Source organism: Scyliorhinus torazame, chromosome 11 (genome assembly GCF_047496885.1).
Source record: "Scyliorhinus torazame isolate Kashiwa2021f chromosome 11, sScyTor2.1, whole genome shotgun sequence".
Taxonomy (NCBI): domain Eukaryota; kingdom Metazoa; phylum Chordata; class Chondrichthyes; order Carcharhiniformes; family Scyliorhinidae; genus Scyliorhinus; species Scyliorhinus torazame.
This window is the reverse complement of record NC_092717.1, coordinates 245,639,442-245,659,948: the sequence shown is the minus strand read 5'-3', so window position 1 is coordinate 245,659,948 and position 20,507 is coordinate 245,639,442. Positions and strand designations below refer to the sequence as shown.

The 20,507-nt window shown below is 49.5% G+C and overlaps 1 protein-coding gene across 3 annotated transcripts in view; it reads right to left on the bottom strand.

Annotated features, from left to right (window-relative positions):
- Positions 1–20,507, bottom strand: part of osbpl1a (oxysterol binding protein-like 1A) — a 298,479-nt gene that overhangs the window by 182,152 nt on the left and 95,820 nt on the right. For 2 of the 3 annotated variants that reach the window (XM_072468513.1, XM_072468514.1), the window contains exons 10-13: positions 16,390–16,463; positions 16,221–16,284; positions 7,354–7,455; positions 3,971–4,093 (exon numbers count right to left, since the gene is read on the bottom strand). In XM_072468513.1, the coding sequence (XP_072324614.1) occupies positions 3,971–4,093; positions 7,354–7,455; positions 16,221–16,284; positions 16,390–16,463 (363 nt within the window). The remainder of the gene's footprint in view (positions 1–3,970; positions 4,094–7,353; positions 7,456–16,220; positions 16,285–16,389; positions 16,464–20,507) is intronic. The other variant, XM_072468515.1, reaches the window with a different exon arrangement.

Here is a 20,507-nt window from a genome sequence, read left to right as displayed (position 1 = left end):
TTCAGGAGAGTATCACAGCTATACAGCGAGAGGACACCTCAGAGGGCAGTGAGGCTATATGGGTAGAGATCAGGAATAAGAAGGGTGCAGTCACAATGTTGGGGGTATACTACAGGCCTCCCAACAGCCAGCGGGAGATAGAGGAGCAGATAGGTAGACAGATTTTGGAAAAGAGTAAAAACAACAGGGTTGTGGTGATGGGAGACTTCAACTTCCCCAATATTGACTGGGACTCACTTAGTGCCAGGGGCTTAGACGGGGCAGAGTTTGTAAGGAGCATCCAGGAGGGCTTCTTAAAACAATATGTAAACAGTCCAACTAGGGAAGGGGCGGTACTGGACCTGGTATTGGGGAATGAGCCCGGCCAGGTGGTAGATGTTTCAGTAGGGGAGCATTTCGGTAACAGTGACCACAATTCAGTAAGTTTTAAAGTACTGGTGGACAAGGATAAGAGTGGTCCGAGGATGAATGTGCTAAATTGGGGGAAGGCTAATTATAACAATATTAGGCGGGAACTGAAGAACATAGATTGGGGGCGGATGTTTGAGGGCAAATCAACATCTGACATGTGGGAGGCTTTCAAGTGTCAGTTGAAAGGAATACAGGACAGGCATGTTCCTGTGAGGAAGAAAGATAAATACGGCAATTTTCGGGAACCTTGGATGACGAGTGATATTGTAGGCCTCGTCAAAAAGAAAAAGGAGGCATTTGTCAGGGCTAAAAGGCTGGGAACAGACGAAGCCTGTGTGGCATATAAGGAAAGTAGGAAGGAACTTAAGCAAGGAGTCAGGAGGGCTAGAAGGGGTCATGAAAAGGCATTGGCAAATAGGGTTAAGGAAAATCCCAAGGCTTTTTACACTTACATAAAAAGTAAGAGGGTAGCCAGGGAAAGGGTTGGCCCACTGAAGGATAGGCAAGGGAATCTATGTGTGGAGCCAGAGGAAATGGGCGAGGTACTAAATGAATACTTTGCATCAGTATTCACCAAAGAGAAGGAATTGGTAGATGTTGAGTCTGGAGAAGGGGGTGTAGATAGCCTGGGTCACATTGTGATCCAAAAAGACGAGGTGTTGGGTGTCTTAAAAAATATTAAGGTAGATAAGTCCCCAGGGCCGGATGGGATCTACCCCAGAATACTGAAGGAGGCTGGAGAGGAAATTGCTGAGGCCTTGACAGAAATCTTTGGATCCTCGCTGTCTTCAGGGGATGTCCCGGAGGACTGGAGAATAGCCAATGTTGTTCCTCTGTTTAAGAAGGGTGGCAGGGATAATCCCGGGAACTACAGGCCGGTGAGCCTTACTTCAGTGGTAGGGAAATTACTGGAGAGAATTCTTCGAGACAGGATCTACTCCCATTTGGAAGCAAATGGACGTATTAGTGAGAGGCAGCACGGTTTTGTGAAGGGGAGGTCGTGTCTCACTAACTTGATAGAGTTTTTCGAGGAGGTCACTAAGATGATTGATGCAGGTAGGGCAGTAGATGTTGTCTATATGGACTTCAGTAAGGCCTTTGACAAGGTCCCTCATGGTAGACTAGTACAAAAGGTGAAGTCACACGGGATCAGGGGTGAACTGGCAAGGTGGATACAGAACTGGCTAGGCCATAGAAGGCAGAGGGTAGCAATGGAGGGATGCTTTTCTAATTGGAGGGCTGTGACCAGTGGTGTTCCACAGGGATCAGTGCTGGGACCTTTGCTCTTTGTAGTATATATAAATGATTTGGAGGAAAATGTAACTGGTCTGATTAGTAAGTTTGCAGACGACACAAAGGTTGGTGGAATTGCGGACAGCGATGAGGACTGTCTGAGGATACAGCAGGATTTAGATTGTCTGGAGACTTGGGCGGAGAGATGGCAGATGGAGTTTAACCTGGACAAATGTGAGGTCATGCATTTTGGAAGGGCTAATGCAGGTAGGGAATATACAGTGAATGGTAGAACCCTCAAGAGTATTGAAAGTCAAAGAGATCTAGGAGTACAGGTCCACAGATCACTGAAAGGGGCTACACAGGTGGAGAAGGTAGTCAAGAAGGCATACGGCATGCTTGCCTTCATTGGCCGGGGCATTGAGTATAAGAATTGGCAAGTCATGTTGCAGCTGTATAGAACCTTAGTTAGGCCACACTTGGAGTATAGTGTTCAATTCTGGTCGCCACACTACCAGAAGGATGTGGAGGCTTTAGAGAGGGTGCAGAAGAGATTTACCAGAATGTTGCCTGGTATGGAGGGCATAAGCTATGAGGAGCGATTGAATAAACTCGGTTTGTTCTCACTGGAACGAAGGAGGTTGAGGGGCGACCTGATAGAGGTATACAAAATTATGAGGGGCATAGACAGAGTGGATAGTCAGAGGCTTTTCCCCAGGGTAGAGGGGTCAATTACTAGGGGGCATAGGTTTAAGGTGAGAGGGGCAAAGTTTAGAGTAGATGTACGAGGCAAGTTTTTTACGCAGAGGGTAGTGGGTGCCTGGAACTCACTACCGGAGGAGGTAGTGGAGGCAGGGACGATAGGGACATTTAAGGGGCATCTTGACAAATATATGAATAGGATGGGAATAGAAGGATACGGACCCAGGAAGTGTAGAAGATTGTAGTTTAGTCGGGCAGTATGGTCGGCACGGGCTTGGAGGGCCGAAGGGCCTGTTCCTGTGCTGTACATTTCTTTGTTCTTTGTTCTTTGTTGTAAAGACTTAATTACCTGCAAATGCTCGCATTCAAAGTATCGTCTTGCATTTTTGACTGTCTATGTATGTTTCTGGAACCTACCTCTTCATTCTCCTGAGGAAGGAGCAGTGCTCCGAAAGCTAGTGATTCGAAACAAACCTGGTGGATTTTAACCTGGTGTTGTAAGACTTCTTACTGTGCTCACCCCAGTCCAACACCAGCATCTCCACATCATGCAATCCTGTTGCATGGGGTAGGGGCTGTATAGCACAGGGCTAAATCGCTGGCGTTTAAAGCAGACCAAGGCAGGCCAGCAGCACGGTTCAATTCCCGTACCAGCCTCCCCGAACAGGCGCCGGAATGTGGCGACTAGGGGCTTTTCACAGTAACTTCATTTGAAGCCTACTTGTGACAATAAGCGATTTTCATTTCATTCAACCCAATCGTGTCTAATAACTAATTTCATTGGAACTATACGTAATCTATAATCTGTGCGATTGGCTCGTGCAAGGCGTGCCCAGCGGCTTAATCAATAAACCGTTTGACCTTTGGAGTAGGCCAGAGTGTGGCGTGATTCTTCCAGGATTCTTTCCTGCCACCACTGCGTTGACTAAACTCTAGTTTTGCTGCCCCTGCTGTTATCACGCACACATTCGCACATCCTTGTTTTCAGATCCCTGAATGGACCCGCACCCTCCCCATCCCCGTAACCTCCTCCAAACCCCACAGTCCTCCCGAGATCTCCGCGTCCTCCAATCCTGGCCTCTTTGTGCGTCCCCCCATTATAATCGCCCCCCCCCCTCTCCCCCCGCCCACTGATGGCCGTGCCTTCAATTCCCTCCCTTAAGCCTCTCCCCACCTCCATCGTTCTTGAGGCAGCTTTTCAAAATCCACCTTCCCGACCTAGCTTTTGGACATTTGCTCTCACACCGCCAGGTTCCAAATTTGGTTTGACACTGCACTCGTGAAACTCTGGAGATGGTTTTACTGCGTTAAAAGATGCTGTATAAATCAGAGTTGTTTTTGAGGTGACCAGCATTGAGACACTGAAGGGGGAAACTGGGCAAACACGAGGGAGAGAAATAGGGAGGGTTTTGGTGATGGGGCGAGGCGGGGAGAGGTGCGAGGATGCTCAGGTATCAATACCATACGGCCTGCCTCTCTGCAGCAAACCCCCTAACCCCACATGGACTGCAGCCGTTCGAGGACGATTAGTGACGGGCAACAAACGCTGGCCTGGCCAGCGAAGCCCACACCCGTGTGAGACAAGGCAGCAGCTTAAAAATTCATTTGGATTTCCAACGCGTACCTGGAACGATTCTTGCAAACACTCAACGGATGCTAAATCTTCATCGTCCTCATCGCTGTGCTGATCCGCCGAACAGTAGTGGGTGCTGTAGGCCGAATGGTCGCCTATTGCTTGAAGCCATTTCTAGGAGAACAAAACGAGAAACCCAGAATGAGTAGCTCCCCCCAAAAAATGATGGCGGAATTTCGATAGCTGGAGTAGCAAAGGAATGAATTAATTGACCCAAGTGGATCATTAAATTCACAAAATATTGGATTAAAATGGACGGAATTTCATTAAAATTACACAACTTTTTTGTATTTTAAAAAAAATATGCATCTGGGTGCCTGGTAACCCTGGAAGCTGGAACTACTTTCACTCTTTTTAATTCGTTGATAGGATATCGGAGTCGCCGGCTGGGCCAGCATTTATTGCCCATCCCCGAGGGATTTTGAGACATTGCTGTGGGTCTGGAGTCACATGTAGCCAGACCGTGTAAGGACGGCAGATTTCCTACCCCGAAGGGACATTGGTGAATCGGGTGGGTTTTTACGACAGTCGACCCTGGTCTCAATTCCAGATTTGTATTTAATTCAGATTTTTATTGAATTCAAATTTCACCATTGGCCACGGAGGGATTTGAACCCGCGTTCCCAGAGTGTGACCCCGGGTCCCTGGATTACCAGTATGGCAGTATGCCACTGCCTTTCCTTGGGAGAAAGAAGGTCGAGAGGGGGGGGGGGTCCCGATAGAATTACTCAAAATCGTTGAGCGGTCTGGGGAAACTGTTCCAACTGGTAGAAGGCTCAAGGGTCAACAGGGCACAGATTTTAAGTCACCTGCAAAAAGCGATACAAGGTATTTTCACGCAGCGCGTATACGCACTGCCCGAGGTGGAGGCAGGTTCAATGGAGATATTTAAAAAGAGTAACAGATAAACGTTTGAACAGAAAGAATCCGCAGGCCACGGCGAAAAGGCAGAGGGAGGCCAGCTAAGTTGCTTTTGCAGAGAGCTTGCCCAGGCTCAGTGTGCCAAGTGGCCTCCCGTCTGTGATGTAACCATTTACTAATTCTATCAGAATTTCCAATGACAGTCCACAATACAGGTTTGAAGTCCTGTTTTATCACAGAATGATACAGTGCAGAAAACGCTCTTCGGCCCATCGAGTCTGTTGCTGTGGGATTCTTAACGTTCACCCAAAGGAGCAGGTGGTGCTGGTTTAAAGTCTCAAATTAAAAACAGCACCTGCAACAATTGTTCTTCTGTACAGTACAAAACTATCCCGCTGACAGTGCGACACACCCTCAGTACTGACCCTCTGACAGTGCAGCACTCCCTCAGTACTGACCCTCTGACAGTGCGGCACTCTCTCAGTACTGACCCTCTGTCAGTGCAGCACTCCCTCAGTACTGACCCTCTGACAGCGCAGCACTCCCTCAGAACTGACCCTCTGACAGTGCGGCACTCTCTCAGTACTGACCCTCTGACAGTGCGGCACTCCCTCAATACTGACCCTCTGACAGTGCAGCGCTCCCTCAGTACTAATCCTCTGACAGTGCGGCACTCCCTCAGTACTGACCCTCTGACAGTGCAGCACTCCCTCAGTACTAATCCTCTGACAGTGCAGCGCTCCCTCAGTACTAATCCTCTGACAGTGCAGCACTCCCTCAGTACTGACCGCTGACAATGCGCCACTGCCTCAGTACTGACCCTCTGGCAGTGCGGCACTCCCTCAATACTGACCCTCTGACAGTGCAGCACTCCCTCAATACTGACCCTCTGACAGTGCAGCGCTCCCTCAGTACTGACCCTCTGACAGTGCGGCACTCCCTCAGTACTGACCCTCTGACAGTGCGGCACTCCCTCAGTACTGACCCTCTGACAGTGCGGCACTCCCTCAGTATTAATCCTCTGACAGTGCAGCACTCCCTCAGTACTGACCCTCTGACAGTGCAGCGCTCCCTCAGTACTAATCCTCTGACAGTGCGGCACTCCCTCAGTACTGACCCTCTGACAGTGCGGCACTCCCTCAGTACTGACCCTCTGACAGTGCAGCACTCCCTCAGTACTGACCCCCCGACAGTGCGGCACTCCCTCAGTACTAATCCTCTGACAGTGCAGCACTCCCTCAGTACTGACCCTCTGACAGTGCAGCACTCCCTCAGTACTGACCCTCTGACAGTGCAGCACTCCCTCAGTACTAATCCTCTGACAGTGCAGCGCTCCCCCAGTACTAATCCTCTGACAGTGCGGCACTCCCTCAGTACTGACCCTCTGACAGTGCGGCACTCCCTCAGTACTGACCCTCTGACAGTGCGGCACTCCCTCAGTACTGACCCCCCGACAGTGCGGCACTCCCTCAGTACTGATGCTCTGGCAGTGCAGCACTCTCTCAGTACTGACCCTCTGTCAGTGCAGCACTCCCTCAATACTGACCCTCTGACAGTGCGCCACTGCCTCAGTACTGACCCTCTGGCAGTGCGACACTCCCTCAGTACGGACCCTCTGGCAGTGCGGCACTGCCTCAGTACTGACCCTCTGACAGTGCAGCACTCCCTCAGTACTGACCCGCTGACAGTGCGACTCTCCCTCAGTACTGACCCTCTGGCAGTGCGCCACTGCCTCAGTACTGACCCTCTGACAGTGTGGCGCTCCCTCAGTACTGACCCTCTAACAGTGCAGCACTCCCTCAGTGCTGACCGCTGACAGTGCGACACTCCCTCAGTACTGACCCTCTGGCAGTGCGCCACTGCCTCAGTACTGACCCTCTGACAGTGCAGCACTCCCTCAGTACTGACCCTCTGACAGTGCAGCACTTCCTTAGTACTTGCACTCCGATAGTGCGGCACTGCCTCAGTTCTGATCCTCTGACAGTGCGGCACTCCCTCAGTACTGACCCCCTGACAGTGCGGCTCTCCCTCAGTACTGACCCTCTGACAGTGTGACACTCCCTCAGTACTGACCCTCTGACAGTGCAGCACTCCCTCAGTACTGACACTCTGGCAGTGCGCCACTGCCTCAGTACTGACCCTCTGACAGTGCGGCACTCCCTCAGTACTGACCCTCTGACAGTGCCGTGCTCACTCAGTACTGACCCTTTGACAGTGCAGCACTCCCTCAGTACTGACCCTCTGACAACACACTGTTCCCTCAATTCCTGCCCTCCGACAGTGCAGCACTCCCTCATCTGGGTAAGAGTACTGAATTTTGAGGTGCGGAATGTGAGGCCTAAGGACAACCCTATCCGGATTCTAGGAGGGCAGGAATGGGCTGAGTGCAGATGCTCGCTGCCTGTCAACCAGGGTTTTCTCCAGAGCTACAACATCTCAATTCATCAACTCCGTGACGGAATTCCATTAATCAGAGATCAAAGTATTTGATGTCACATTTAACTACTACTCACTTGGCTTGTTTGAGCAGAAGCCCCCTTGAGATGCACTTTGAAGATGTGAATACTGTCATCAAAACACTTGATTGAAATTACTCTCTCATCTGTACTTCTAACCTTTGTGACAAAAAGGTTTGAAATATGAAAAATGCACAAAGACAACTAAAATTCAGTACACAAGATGCATCTAGAATGTCTGAGTGCAGTCACGGGGGGAGCTGATGCAGGCAAAACAGGAAGTACGCAACTCAACTCGCTGAGAGAGATTTGACCTTGCCCCCCCTCCCCCCCACCCCCAACCCAACCTCTCCCACGCCCCTGACGCCTGCCCCTCGAGCCCCAGCCCACCAATCCCTTAACCTGTCCCTAACCCATTCCCTTCGCCATCCCAAAACCCAAACCCCTTTCAACCGTCCCACTGCCCACTCCAACCTCTCCTCCGCAATTCCATCAACTCCCAAGCCCACCAATGTAAGCCCACTTGTGACAATAAAGATTATTATTAGTATTATCCTTCTAGAATCTTCAATGCAATTGGGGGCACTGCAAAAATGGAGCAAACGTGGCAGGCGACCTTCGCTGGGCCCAGCCCAAAATAAAATAGACATTTAATATTGTTCTAACTGTCTCTGTTGTGGGTTATATTGACGGTTAAGAAGGTAGAGTTCTGGGTTGGGATTTTCTGATCGCAGGTTCTCCCATGGCCGATGAGGCAAGCTGTTCAAATCTCCGTCAAGTTGAGTGTGAACACAGGGTCCTGCCCGTGGATGGAGCCACAGAATCTCACTCTTGGTTTCAGTTTAAGGTGAATCGGGGGATATTCATTTTTGGCTTGGTTTAGTCTGCCTGTGCGTGTTTACAAACCACGTTTTCACATTTGACCCGGCTGAGAGACTTTTCGAAGCAAGAAGACCCCAAAATAATATGGAGAAAATTGCGGAGGGTGGAGCTAAGTCTTGAAAGGAAACGAGTGTGATTTGGATCTTTTTTTTAATAGAAAAAATGCAAGTGTAAAATAAGCTCCCTGGAGGTTGCAGGCATCTGGTCTGTTGTACTTAAGCAAGGAATTAGGTCGAAGCAGCTCTGTAATGAGGGAAGAACAAGTACAGAATGGACGGCAAGGGAGTGCGCCTGTATGTGTCGCATGGGTCTTCGTATGCAACCATCAGCGACGCCTATTGTTGTATCAGGAGGTCGTAAATATACCATAGACCCAGCTGTGATCTACGTAGCGAGACCCAGAGGGAAAAAGAACCTAGAAACGAGAGTGAAACCACAGTAAAAAGGTGAAGCTGGGCTATATCTGTGGGATTGAGTTGAAGGTAGTAGCTTATCTGATTTGCCTAGTGTACCTATCTGGTCATTATTGGACTATCTGGTCCCTCATGGCAGACTGATACAAAAGGTGAAGTCACGTGGGATCAGGGGCGAGCTGGCAAGATGGATACAGAACTGACTAGGTCATAGAAGGCAGAGAGTTGCAATGGAAGGGTGCTTTTCTGATTGGAGGGCTGTAAGTTTGCGGACGACACAAAGGTTGGTGGAATTGCGGATAGCGATGAGGACTATCAGAGGATACAGCAGGATTTAGATTGTTTGGAGACTTGGGCGGAGAGATGGCAGATGGAGTTTAATCCGGACAAATGTGAGGTAATGCATTTTGGAAGGTCTAATGCAGGTCGGGAATATACAGTGAATGGTAGAACCCTCAAGAGTATTGACAGTCAGAGAGATCTAGAGTACAGGTCCATAGGTCACTGAAAGGGGCAACACAGGTGGAGAAGGTAGTCAAGAAGGCATACGGCGTGCTTGCCTTCATTGGCGGGGGCATTGAGTATAAGAATTGGCAAGTCATGTTGCAGCTGTATAGAACTTTAGTTATGCCACACTTGGAGTATAGTGTTCAATTCTGGTCGCCACACTACCAGAAGGACGTGGAGGCTTTAGAGAGGGTGCAGTAGAGATTTACCAGAATGTTGCCTGGTATGGAGGGCATTAGCTAGGAGGAGCGGTTGAATAAACTCGGTTTGTTCTCACTGGAACGAAGGAGGTTGAAGGGCGATCTGATAGAGGTATACAAAATTATGAAGGGCATAGAGAGAGTGGATAGTCAGAGGCTTTTTCCCAGCATAGAGGGGTCAATTACTAGGAGGCATAAGTTTAGAGGAGATGTACGAGATAAGGTTTTTACACAGAGGGTAGTGGATGCCTGGAACTCGCTGCCAGAGGAGGTGGTGGACGCAGGGACAATAATTTGTTTTAAAAAATATATATATATTTTTTATTATTATTTATTTATTTATTATCTTTTTTGTTTCTCTTTTTTAGAATTTAGAGTACCCAATTCATTTTTTTTTCCAATTAAGGGGCAATTTAGCGTGGCCAATCCACCTACCCTGCCCATCTTTTGGGTTGTGGGGGTGAGACCCACGGAAACACGGGGAGACTGTGCATACTCCACACGGACAGTGACCCAGGGCCGGGATTCGAACCCGGGACCTCGGCGCTGTAAGGCAACAGGGCTAACCCACTGCGCCACCGTGCTGCCCTACAATAGTGACGTTTAACGGGCATCTTGACAAATACATGAATAGGATGGGAATAGAGGGATACGGACCCCGGAAGTGTAGAAGATTTTAGTTTAGACGGGCAGCATGGTCGGCACGGGCTTGGAGGGCTGAAGGGCCTGTTCCTGTGCTGTACCTTTCTTTGTTCTTTGTTCTTATGTATTGTATGTGTTTGTTTTGTTCGAGTTTGCACTGTGAGGGTTATTTTGGTGTTTCAGTTTAATTTTGGAGTCCTGCTGCTTATTTTCTTCCCCTGGCTTCTTCCACACATTACACTCTCGGAATGAATGATCCAGGTTCTAACCAGTATCCGGCTGCTGTTAGGGAGGGAGTTCCAGGATTTGGACCCAGCGGCAGTGAAGAAACGACGATATATTTCCAAGTCAGGGTAGTGAGTGACTTGGAGGGGAACTCCCACGTGGTGATGTTCTCATGTATCTGCTGCCCTTGCCCTTCTAGGTGGTAGTAGTGATGGGTTTGGAAGGTGCTGTCTGAGGAACCTTGGTGAGTTCCTCACGTGCATCTTGTAGATGGTACACACGGCTGCCACTGTGCATCGATGGTGGAGGGAGTGAATATTTAAGGTGGTGGATGGGGTGTCAATAAAGTGGGCTCCTTTGTCCAGGGTGGTGCCGAGCTTCTTGATCTGCGCTCATCCAGGCAAGTGGACAGTATTCCATCACACTGCTGACTTGTGCCTTGTAGATGGTGGACAGGCTTTGGGGAGGTGAGTTACTCACCATAGGATTCCCAGCCTCGGAGCTGCTCTGGTAACCACAGTATGTATTTGGCTAGTCCAGTCCAATGATGGTCAATGGTAACCCCCAGGATGTCATTAGTGGGGGATATGGCGATGGTAATACCATTGAATGTCAAGGGGCAATGGTTATCTCTCCTGTTGGTGATGACCATTGCCTGGCATTTGTGTGGCACAAATGTTACTTTCCATTTATTAGCCCAAGCCTGAATACTGTCCTGGTCTTGCTGCATCGGGACATGGGCTGTTTCAGTGTCTGAGTGGTGAACGGTGCAATAATCATGAAGGTCACTACTTCTGACCTTAGAATGGAAGGGAGGTCAATGATGAGCCAGCTGAAGGACACTGCCCTGAGGAACTCCTGCAGCGATGTCCCAGGACAGAGACAATTGACCTCCAACCACCACAACCCTCTTCCTTTGCGCCGGGTATGACTCCAACCAGCGGAAAGCATTCCCCCAGATTCCCATTGACTCCACTTTTGCTAGGACTCTTTGATGCTACACTCAGTCAAATGCTGTCTTGATGTCAAGGGTAGTAACTCTCACCTCTTGAGTTCAACTCCTTTGTCCATGTGTGAACCATGGAGGAGGTCAGGAGCTGGCGGAACCCAAACTGAGCATCAGTGAGCAGGTTATTGGTGAGTAAGTGCTGCTGGATAGAACGGTCACTGGCACTTTCCATCGCTTTGTTGATGATGGAGAGTAGTCCGAAGGGACGGTAATTAGCCGGGTTGCATTTGTCCTGTTTCTTGTGTACAGGACACACCTGGGCAATGTTCCAAATTGCGGCGTAGATTCCAGTGTTGTAGCTGCACTGGAACATCTTGGCTAGGGGCACGGTTAGTTCTGGAATACAAGTCTTCAGTACTATTGCCGGAATGTTGTCAGGGTCCATAGATTTAGATTTATTGTCACGTGTACCGAGGTACAGTGAGAAGTATTGTTCTGCGTACAGTTCAGGTAGATCATTCCATACATGAAAACATAGGACGTACGATAAATACACAATGTAAATACATAGACAGCGGTGAAGCATACTGAATGTAGTGCTACAACAGTAGATAAGCGGTGTAGAGAGATCAGTTAAGTCCATAAGAGGGCCATTTGCCGTATCCAATGTCTTCACATTAGTGGAGTGAATCAAATTGTCTGTTTTGTGATGTTGGGGACTTCAGGAAGGGGCTGCGATGGATCATTTACCCGATACTTCTGGCTGAAGGTGGTTGCAAATACTTCCACCTTGCTGTTTGCGCTGACATGCAGAGCCAGCCAACTAACAATTGCAGCTTGGAACTGGTGTGTGCGGTTTGCAGCTCATTGGGAGAAGATAGCCCAAGTAAATGCCAGTTAGATAGACCTGCACTGCAAGCAGTGAAGAAACCAACTGCAGCATTCACCGCGTGGAATGACGGTGAGGTTTCATCTCAGTTCGAATTTAGCGAGGGAACGAAAGCTAAAAGTTCGCTTAGTTTGAAAATCGTGGAAGAATCTACAGTGGCCCTCACAGATTCTTGAGACAAAGGAAGTAACCCGCAGATTAGAAGTACTGAAAAATTAACCAGAACAAGGGTCTGAGACACATGGAATTGTGACACTGTTGCCATCACAGAGACATGGTTAAGGGAAGGGCAGGACTGGCAACTTAACATTCCAGAATATAGGATCTTTAGGTGAGACAAAGGAGGGTGTACAAAGGGAGGTGGTGCTGCACTATTAATTAAGGAATCAATTACTGCAATGAGGAGAGATGATGTCGTGGAAGGGGCTTCAAATGAGTTTTTATGGGACTGACCTGATTTAATACTATACTCCCATATGCTTCACCCGATGCCGGTGTCTATGTATTTACATTGTGTACCTTGTGTTGCCCTATTATGTATTTTCTTTTATTTTCATGTACTAAATGATCTGTTCGAGCAGCTCGCAGAAAAATACTTTTCACTGAACCTTGGTGCACGTGACAATAAACAAATCCAAAATGCAATTTATGAATAGAAAGGGGACAGATTGAGAGTGGCCTATAACACACATTCCTGGGAGTGTATTATAGGCCACCAAAGAGTCAGTGGGAAATAGAGGAGCAGATATATAGACAATTTACTGAGGCGTGTAAGAATAATAATCGGGCAATTATACTAGGGGATTTCAATAGCCCCAACATAAATTGGGATAGTCATAGTGTAAAGAGTCCAGAGGGGGTGGATTTCTTGAATGTATTCAGGGAAGTTTCTTGTATCAATGTATAGCAGACCCAACAAGAGATGGAGCAGTGCTGCATCTGGTTCTGGGGAATGAAGCCGGACAAGCATCCAACGTGGCAGTGGGGGAGCATTTTAGTGATAGCGATCACAACACAGGATGGTTCAAGTTTGTTCTGGGCAAGGAAAAGATGCCCTGCAAAGTCGGTTTTGGACTGGGACAAGGCACATTTTACTAAAATCAGGCAGGATCTGGCCAAAGTTGACTGGGAACAGCTTCTTGCGGGAAACTCTACAGCGGAGCAGTGGAGGGCATTCAAAAAGGAAATGGGGAGAGTACAGATCTAACATATTCCTTATAGGGGGAAATGTAGCAGCAATAAGTTCAGGGAACTCTGGATGTCTGGGACAATCCAGGACTGGATAAGGAGGACGAGAAAAGCTTTTAGCAAATCCAAAGGGAGAAATTCAACTGCAGCCCGAGAGGAATATAGGAAACGCAGAGGGAACTTAAGACAGCAATTAGAAGAGCAACAAAAAGGTACATGAAAAAAGACTTGTGAATAAGATTAGGAAGAACCCTCAGATATTCTATAAATATATGAAGGGGAAGAGGTAGTGGCGCAGTGGTTAGCACTGCTGCCTCACAGTGCCAGCGACCTGGGTTCAATTCCAGCCTTGGGTGACGGTGTGGAATTTGCACCCCCCCCCGCCCCCGTGTGTGCGTGGGTTTCCTCCGGGTGCTCCAGTTTCCTCCCGCGGTCCAAAGATGTGCAAGTTAGGTAGATTGGCCATGCTAAATTGCCCCTTAGTGTTCAAAGGTTAGGTGGGGTTACACGGATAGGATGGGGGTGTGAGGCGAGGTAGGCTGCATTTTCGGAGGGTCGGTGCAGACTCGATGGGTCGAAAGGCCTCCTTCTGCACTGCAGGAATTCTATGATTCTAACAAGGAGGTTAACCAGGGAAGGAGCAGGGCCCATTAGAGACCAAGGGGGCAATCAGAGTGTGAAGCTTTAGGACATCGCTTGTGTGTTAAATTAATACTTCTCATCGGTCTTCACTCAGGAGGGGAGACGTCAGTACAGAATTCAGGAAATGGGACTGGAAGGACTTTGAGCAGTTTGACGTAGAAGTGAGGAGATATTGGTGGCTTTGACAGACTTAAAAATAGACAAATCCCCAGGCCCAGATGAATTGCATCGCAGCCTGCTGTGGGAGGCAAGTCAGGAGATTACAGGGGGTTTGATTCAAGTTTCTAATTCCTCTCTGGCCATGAGGGAATTACCAGAGGAATGGGGAACAGCTAATGTCATTGCACGTTTCAAGAAAGGTAGTAGAGATAAACCAGGGAATTACAGACCGGTGACTTTCACGTCAGTGGTGGAGAAACTATTGGAGAAAGTTCTGAAGGAGAGAATTAATTTCCACTTGGAAGGGCAGAGGTTGATTAGGGACAGTCAGCGTGGCTTTGTCAGAGGGAGGTCATGCCTAACGCATCTGATAGAATTTTATGATAAAATGACCAAGTGTGTGGATGAAGGAACTGCGCTTGATGTAGTTTATATGGATTTTAGCAAAGCCTTTGACAAGGTCCCACATGGAAGACTGGTTGAGAAGGTTGCAGCACACGGAATTCAAGGAAACGTGTCGAGGTGGATCTGAAACTGCCTTAGCAACAGGACACAAAAGGTGATAGTAGAAGGCTGTTTAAGTAACTGGAGGCCGTTGCCCTATATATAGATATATAAATATTTTTTTAAATGATAAACATGGGGGGGGGGGGGGGGGGTTAAGTAAGCTTGCAGATGACACCAAGATTGGTTGGGTGGTTAACAGTGAAGAAGAGGGTCGTAGCTTTAGGGGAAGATATAGACGGGTTGGTCAGATGGGCAGAGCAGTGGCAGATGGTATTTGACCCTGATAAGTGCGACATGATACACTTTGGGAGAACAAACAGGAGAAGGGAGAATGGCAAGGCACTAGGAAGCTCAGAGAAACAGATGGATCTTGGGGTGCTTGTTCACAGATCCCTGAACAGCAGAGCAGGTGAATAGGGGAGATAGGAAGGCATATGGGGCACTTCCCTTTATCAGTCGTGGCATAGCTTATAAGAGCAGGGAGGTTATGTTGGAGCTGTACAGAACGTGGTTAGGCCACGGCTGGAGTGCTGTGTGCGGTTCTGGTCACCGCACTATAGGAAGGAGATGATTGCACTGGAGGGGGTGCAGAGGAAATTCACCAGGATGTTGCCTGGGATGTTGGAGCATCTGAGCTACAAGGAGAAGCTGGATAGGCTGGGAGTGTTTAATTTAGAGCACAAAAGGCTGAGGGGGAATATGATTGAGGTGTGTAAGATTATGAGGGGTTTGGACAGGGTAAATAGGGAGCAGCTGTTCACCTTAGTTGAGGCGTCAATCACAAGGGGGTGAGGGGGGGGAGGAGATTCCACGGGGATTTGAGAAAAAAAAAATTTTCACGCAGAGGTGGCGGGAATCTGGAATGCGCGGCCTGGGAAGGGAGTGCAGGCAGGAAGTCTCACAACTTTTGCAAAACGCTTGGATGAGCATTTGAAACACCATCACATCGAAGGATATGGGACAAGTGCTGGTGAGTGGGATTAGCTCGAGATTAGGGGTAGCTATTGTCGGTGCAGGCTCGATGGGCTGAATATAACTCCATGAGATAGTCACAGTCAAGAGATGGTAAGTTAACTTTTTTACCCCAGAGAATACCTGGAGCTGAAAAAGTTCTCCACAGGGCGGGGACATAGCGATGTGTGAGTAAAGCACAGAGGTAAATAGCTTTCAGATTGATGTGTTTAATTAGAGAATTCTTGGGGGGGGGGGGGGGGGGGGGGGGGGAAGAGTAAAAAATTGTGTATAACATACGTAGTTATAATCCATATTGTTACAGTCAGTATTTTGTTTTGGCCTTTTAAATATAATAAAGTTCTGTGATTTTGTTTAATAGAGCAACATTTTGTGGCATAGTTCTCTAAGTGTGAACCGTCCCTAACCAGATCCTAGCAATAGAAAAACTACCCCCATTAAAAAATCTATTTCCACTGGGGGAAGTATTGGAAAATCAGAGGATGCCAATATTAAAGAGAATTGGCAACAGAACCAAAGGCCCAGGAGAAAAACAGAGAGAGGGGTTAGGGACTGGATTGCACTGCCTGAGAGTGAGGTGGAGGCAGATTCAGCCCCGGCTTTCAGAGGGCAATCGGGCGGGGAGTGGGCTTTGCGGAGTTGCTCTTGCTCAGGGCTGGCATTGGCCTGAAGGGTTGAATGGCCTCCTTCGCGTGTCCTGCGCTGTGACCACAACTACAGTTTCAAGCCAACAATTGGACGGGTCTTACTGTACAAGTAGCTTGCGTTAGATTCTTGCAACCCTGCCGGTAAGCATCCGCCTTCGCATCTGACCTTCAGGAAGAAGAGAGAGAGGACGATTGGGAATGTTGGAGCCACTGGCACAGAAATGTAACTTTCTCAATTCCCGACACGCAGCCATAGTCTGCTCTCACTTACTGGTTGTGAAACCATGACAGCACTCCATGTTCCAAAACCACCCACACCAAATTCCAGCCAAAGAATCTGGAACGCTGGAAAGATAAAATAGAAGAGAATAAATGGGAAAGAAGGTCAGTGTTTCTAACCAATGTTGCAGTTAGCAGAGAGCAGATACCAGGGCGAAACAATTTAACATGAAGACATATTGGACAGCCTAGGTTTGTATTATCTTGCACATCGAAGGTTAAGGAGTGAACACATTGAGGGGTTTTGGGTGAACCCAAGACATTATCTCTGACAGGGCAGCACTCGCTCAGCACTGCACTGGAGAGTCAACGGTGGATTTTCTGTTGAAATCCTGCAATAGGGCCTGGGCCCAGACCCTCGTTACTCAGGAGGTGAGAGTGACACATGTACTCATCGAAAAAGCATCCAGGGCAGGACGGTGGCGCAGTGGTTAGCCCTGCTGCCTCACGGCGCCGAGATCCCAGGTTCGATCCCGGCTCTGGGTCACTGTCCATGTGGAGCTTGCACATTCTTCCCGTGTTTGCGTGGGTCTCGCCCCCACAACCCAAAGATGTGCAGGGTAGGTGGATTGGCCGCGCTAACTTGCCCCTTAATTGGAAAAAATGAATTGGGTACTCTTAAATTTATTTAAAAAAAAGAAAAAGCATCCGTAATTCTAAACAAAAACCACAAATTGCGCAAAGGATTGGAACTACTCTTGTTTTGTCCTTGATTAAACTCCGTTGGACAGTGGGTGGTCCGACACTGCGAGGGCTGCTGTAGTTCAAGGCAGCAACTCAAATCACCTTCCCAAAGGCAACTGGGGATGGGCAATGCTGACTGCGCCAGGGACTGGGGATGGGCAATGCCAGGGACTGGGAATGGGCAATGCCAGGGACTGGGGATGGGCAATGCCAGGGACTGGGGAGGGGCAATGCCAGGGACTGGGGATGGGCAATGCCAGGGACTGGGGATGGGCAATGCCATGGACTGCGGTTGGGCAATGCCAGGGACTGGGGATGGGCAATGCCAGGGACTGGGGATGGGCAATGCCAGGGACTGGGGAGGGGCAATGCCAGGGACTGGGGACGGGCAATGCCAGGGACTGGGGATGGGCAATGCCAGGGACTGGGGATGGGCAATGCCAGGGACTGGGGATGGGCAATGCCAGGGATGACAAGGCGGCACAGTGGTTAACACAGTTGCTTCACAGCGCCAGGGTCCCAGGTTCGACCCCCAGCTGGGGCCACTGTCTGTGCGGAGTCTGGACGTTCTCCCCGTGTCTGCGTGGGTTTCCTCCGGGTGCTCCGGTTTCCTCCCATTGTCCAAAGATGTGCAGGTTAGGTGGATTGGCCGTGATAAATTGCTCTTTGTGTCTAAAAAGAGTTAGGTGGGGTTGCGGGGATGGGGTGGAGATGTGGGCTTAGGTGGGGTGCTCTTCCCAGGGGCCAGGGGGCCTCCAGCTACACTGTAAATTCTATGATTGTCTGACTGGGAATGGGAAATGCCAACAGTGGCAGGGATTGGGAATGGTCAATGTTGACAATGGCAGGGATTGGGAATGGGCAATGCTGACTATGGCAGGGATTGGGAATGGGCAATGCGGACTATGGCAGGGATTGGGAATGGGCAATGCTGACTATGGCAGGGATTGGGAATGGTCAATGTTGACAATGGCAGGGATTGGGAATGGGCAATTCTGACTATGGAAGGGATTGGGAATGGGCAATGCTGACTATGGCAGGGATTGGGAATGGTCAATGTTGACAATGGCAGGGATTGGGAATGGGCAATTCTGACTATGGCAGGGATTGGGAATGGACAATGCTGACTATGGCAGGACTGGGAATGGGCAATTCTGACTATGGCAGGGATTGGGAATGGACAATGCGGACTATGGCAGGACTGGGAATGGGCAATTCTGACTATGGCAGGGATTGGGAATGGGCAATGCTGACTATGGCAGGGATTGGGAATGGGCAATTCTGACTATGGCAGGGATTGGGAATGGGCAATTCTGACTATGGCAGGGATTGGGAATGGGCAATGCTGACTGTGGCAGGGATTGGGAATGGGCAATGTTGACTATGGCAGGGATTGGGAATGGGCAATGCTGACTATGGCAGGGATTGGGAATGGGCAATGTTGACTATGGCAGGGATTGGGAATGGGCAATGCGGACTATGGCAGGGATTGGGAATGGACAATGCTGACTATGGCAGGGATTGGGAATGGGCAATGTTGACTATGGCAGGGATTGGGAATGGGCAATGCTGACTATGGCAGGGATTGGGAATGGGCAATGCTGACTATGGCAGGGACTGGGAATGGACAATGCTGACTATGGCAGGGACTGGGAATGGGCAATGTTGACTATGGCAGGGATTGGGAATGGGCAATTCTGACTATGGCAGGGATTGGGAATGGGCAATGCTGACTATGGCAGGGATTGGGAATGGGCAATGCTGACTGTGGCAGGGATTGGGAATGGGCAATGCTGACTATGGCAGGACTGGGAATGGGCAATTCTGACTATGGCAGGGATTGGGAATGGGCAATGCTGACTATGGCAGGACTGGGAATGGGCAATTCTGACTATGGCAGGGATTGGGAATGGGCAATGCTGACTATGGCAGGACTGGGAATGGGCAATTCTGACTATGGCAGGGATTGGGAATGGGCAATGCTGACTATGGCAGGACTGGGAATGGGCAATTCTGACTATGGCAGGGATTGGGAATGGGCAATGCTGACTATGGCAGGACTGGGAATGGGCAATTCTGACTATGGCAGGGATTGGGAATGGGCAATGCTGACTATGGCAGGACTGGGAATGGACAATGCTGACTATGGCAGGACTGGGAATGGGCAATTCTGACTATGGCAGGGATTGGGAATGGGCAATGCTGACTATGGCAGGGATTGGGAATGGGCAATGCTGACTATGGCAGGACTGGGAATGGGCAATTCTGACTATGGCAGGGATTGGGAATGGGCAATGCGGACTATGGCAGGACTGGGAATGGGCAATTCTGACTATGGCAGGGACTGGGAATGGGCAATGCTGACTATGGCAGGGATTGGGAACGGGCAATGCTGACTATGGCAGGGATTGGGAATGGACAATGCTGACTATGGCAGGGATTGGGAACGGGCAATGCTGACTATGGCAGGGATTGGGAATGGGCAATGCTGACTATGGCAGGGATTGGGAACGGGCAATGCTGACTATGGCAGGGATTGGGAATGGACAATGCTGACTGTGGCAGGGATTGGGAATGGACAATGCTGACTATGGCAGGGATTGGGAATGCTGACTGTGGCAGGGATTGGGATGGGCAATGCTGACTATGGCAGGGATTGGGAATGGGCAATGCTGACTACGGAAGGGACTGGGAATGGGCAATGCTGACTATGGCAGGGACTGGGAATGGGCAATGCTGACTATGGCAGGGATTGGGAACAGACAATGCTGACTGTGGCAGGGATTGGGAATGGGCAATGCTGACTGTGGCAGGGATTGGGAACGGGCAATGCTGACTATGGCAGGACTGGGAATGGGCAATTCTGACTATGGCAGGACTGGGAATGGGCAATTCTGACTATGGCAGGGATTGGGAATGGGCAATGCTGACTGTGGCAGGGATTGGGAACGGACAATGCTGACTATGGCAGGGATTGGGAATGCTGACTGTGGCAGGACTGGGAATGGGCAATTCTGACTATGGCAGGGATTGGGAATGGGCAATGCTGACTATGGCAGGACTGGGAATGGGCAATTCTGACTATGGCAGGGATTGGGAATGGGCAATGCTGACTATGGCAGGACTGGGAATGGGCAATTCTGACTATGGCAGGGATTGGGAATGGGCAATGCTGACTATGGCAGGGATTGGGAATGGGCAATGCTGACTATGGCAGGACTGGGAATGGGCAATTCTGACTATGGCAGGGATTGGGAATGGGCAATGCTGACTATGGCAGGGATTGGGAATGGGCAATGCTGACTATGGCAGGACTGGGAATGGGCAATTCTGACTATGGCAGGGATTGGGAATGGGCAATGCGGACTATGGCAGGACTGGGAATGGGCAATTCTGACTATGGCAGGGACTGGGAATGGGCAATGC